This window comes from Etheostoma cragini, unplaced genomic scaffold (genome assembly GCF_013103735.1).
Source record: "Etheostoma cragini isolate CJK2018 unplaced genomic scaffold, CSU_Ecrag_1.0 ScbMSFa_2793, whole genome shotgun sequence".
NCBI lineage: Eukaryota > Metazoa > Chordata > Actinopteri > Perciformes > Percidae > Etheostoma > Etheostoma cragini.
Window position 1 is genome coordinate 1 of NW_023266993.1, and position 1,843 is coordinate 1,843.

Consider the following 1,843-nt stretch of genomic DNA (forward strand, 5'->3'; position numbering starts at 1 on the left):
GACTCCATGTAAACGTAACCGAGGCCTGTGTTGCGTTCACAGCCCAGTGTAAAGCCGTGGTCACCTGTAACCAAGGCGTGCGCGGAGGCCGAGTCACCGAGCTGAAAGCCACGGTGGACGCGGCGGTGAAAGTGTGTCCGACGGTCCAACACGTGTTTGTGTCTCAGAGGACAGAGACGCCGGCTGTGATGGGACGGCTGGACGTCCCTCTGGAGCAGGCGATGTCCCGTCAGAGTCCCGTTTGTCCCCCGGAGCCTCTGGACAGTGAAGACATCTTGTTTCTTCTCTACACGTCCGGAAGTACGGGGAAACCTAAAGGCATCGTCCACACACAGGCCGGATACCTGCTGTACTGCTCACTCACACACCAGGTAACACACACACACACACACACACACACACCAGGTAACACACACACACACACACACACCAGGTAACACACACACACACACACACACACACTGCCTTTGCTAGGCGCCTCACGTTGTCTCTTCAGCCGTGTTGTTTGTGGTCTCCAGAAACTCTCCCCGCAGTAAACAGGAAGTCATTATGAATACTGTGTATATATAGTGTAGCTGTGTGTCTGTGTGGTTGTGTTGTTGTGTGTCTGTGTGTCTGTGTGGTTGTGTAACTGTGTGACTGTGTGATTATGTGTGAATAGGGTTGTTGTGTGATTGTGTTGTTGTGTGATTGTGTTGTTGTGTAGCTGTGTGAATAGGGTTGTTGTGTGGCTGTGTGATTGTGTTGTTGTGTGATTGTGTAGCTGTGTGAATAGGGTTGTTGTGTGATTGTGTTGTTGTGTGATTGTGTTGTTGTGTGTCCCCCAGTACGTGTTCGACCACCGGCCCGGCGATGTGTTCGGCTGCGTGGCCGACGTGGGCTGGATCACGGGACACAGCTACGTGGTCTACGGCCCGCTGAGCAACGGGGCCACCAGCCTCCTGTATGAGAGCACGCCGGTCTACCCAGACCCAGGTACACACACACAGACACACACACACACACACACACACACATATACACACACATGCACACAAGCACACACATATACACACTCAAACACACAATCACACATATATACCTGGAAGCTAACTAAGATGCTGAGCCTGGCGTTAGCATGCTAACTGAGAAGCTAACTAAGATGCTGAGCCCGGCGTTAGCATGCTAACTGAGAAGCTAACTAAGATGCTGAGCCAGGCGTTAGCATGCTAACTGAGAAGCTAACTAAGATGCTGAGCCCTGCGTTAGCATGCTAACTGAGATGCTAACTAAGACGCTGAGCCCTGCCTTAGCATGCTAACTGAGAAAGTAATGAAGATGCTGAGCCCTGCCTTAGCATGCTAACTGAGATGCTAACTAAGATGCTGAGACCTGTCATATAATTCTAACTGAGATGCTAACTAAGATGCTGAGCCCGGCGTTAGCATGCTAACTGAGAAGCTAACTAAGATGCTGAGACCTGCCATAGCATGCTAACTGAGAAGCTAACTACGATGCTGAGCCCTGCCTTAGCATGCTAACTGAGAAAGTAATGAAGATGCTGAGCCCTGCCTTAGCATGCTAACTGAGAAGCTAACTAAGATGGCGGCCTTCCCTCCAGGCCGGTACTGGGAGACGGTGGAGCGTCTGAGCCTCACGCAGTTCTACGGCGCTCCGACCGCGCTGCGCCTGCTGCTGAAGTACGACGACAGCTGGGTGAAGAAGTACGACCGCTCGTCTCTGAGGACGCTCGCCTCAGGTACGACATGCTAACGATGCTAACAACGCTAACAACACGCTCTCCCCACACACGCTAACAACTTCTTCTTCTTCTTCTTCTTCTTCTTCTTCTTCTTCTTCTTCT

General features: G+C 51.6%; 1 protein-coding gene across 1 annotated transcript; it reads left to right on the forward strand.

Annotated features, from left to right (window-relative positions):
• Positions 1-14: 14 nt before the first annotated feature.
• On the forward strand, positions 15-1,752 carry LOC117940576 (acetyl-coenzyme A synthetase 2-like, mitochondrial; the record flags this gene model as incomplete). Its single annotated transcript, XM_034865817.1, has 3 exons — positions 15-371; positions 828-975; positions 1,601-1,752. Coding segments are annotated over 3 exons (657 nt in total), but the record flags the coding sequence as incomplete, so codon positions are not given.
• Between the last annotated feature and the right edge of the window lie 91 nt (positions 1,753-1,843).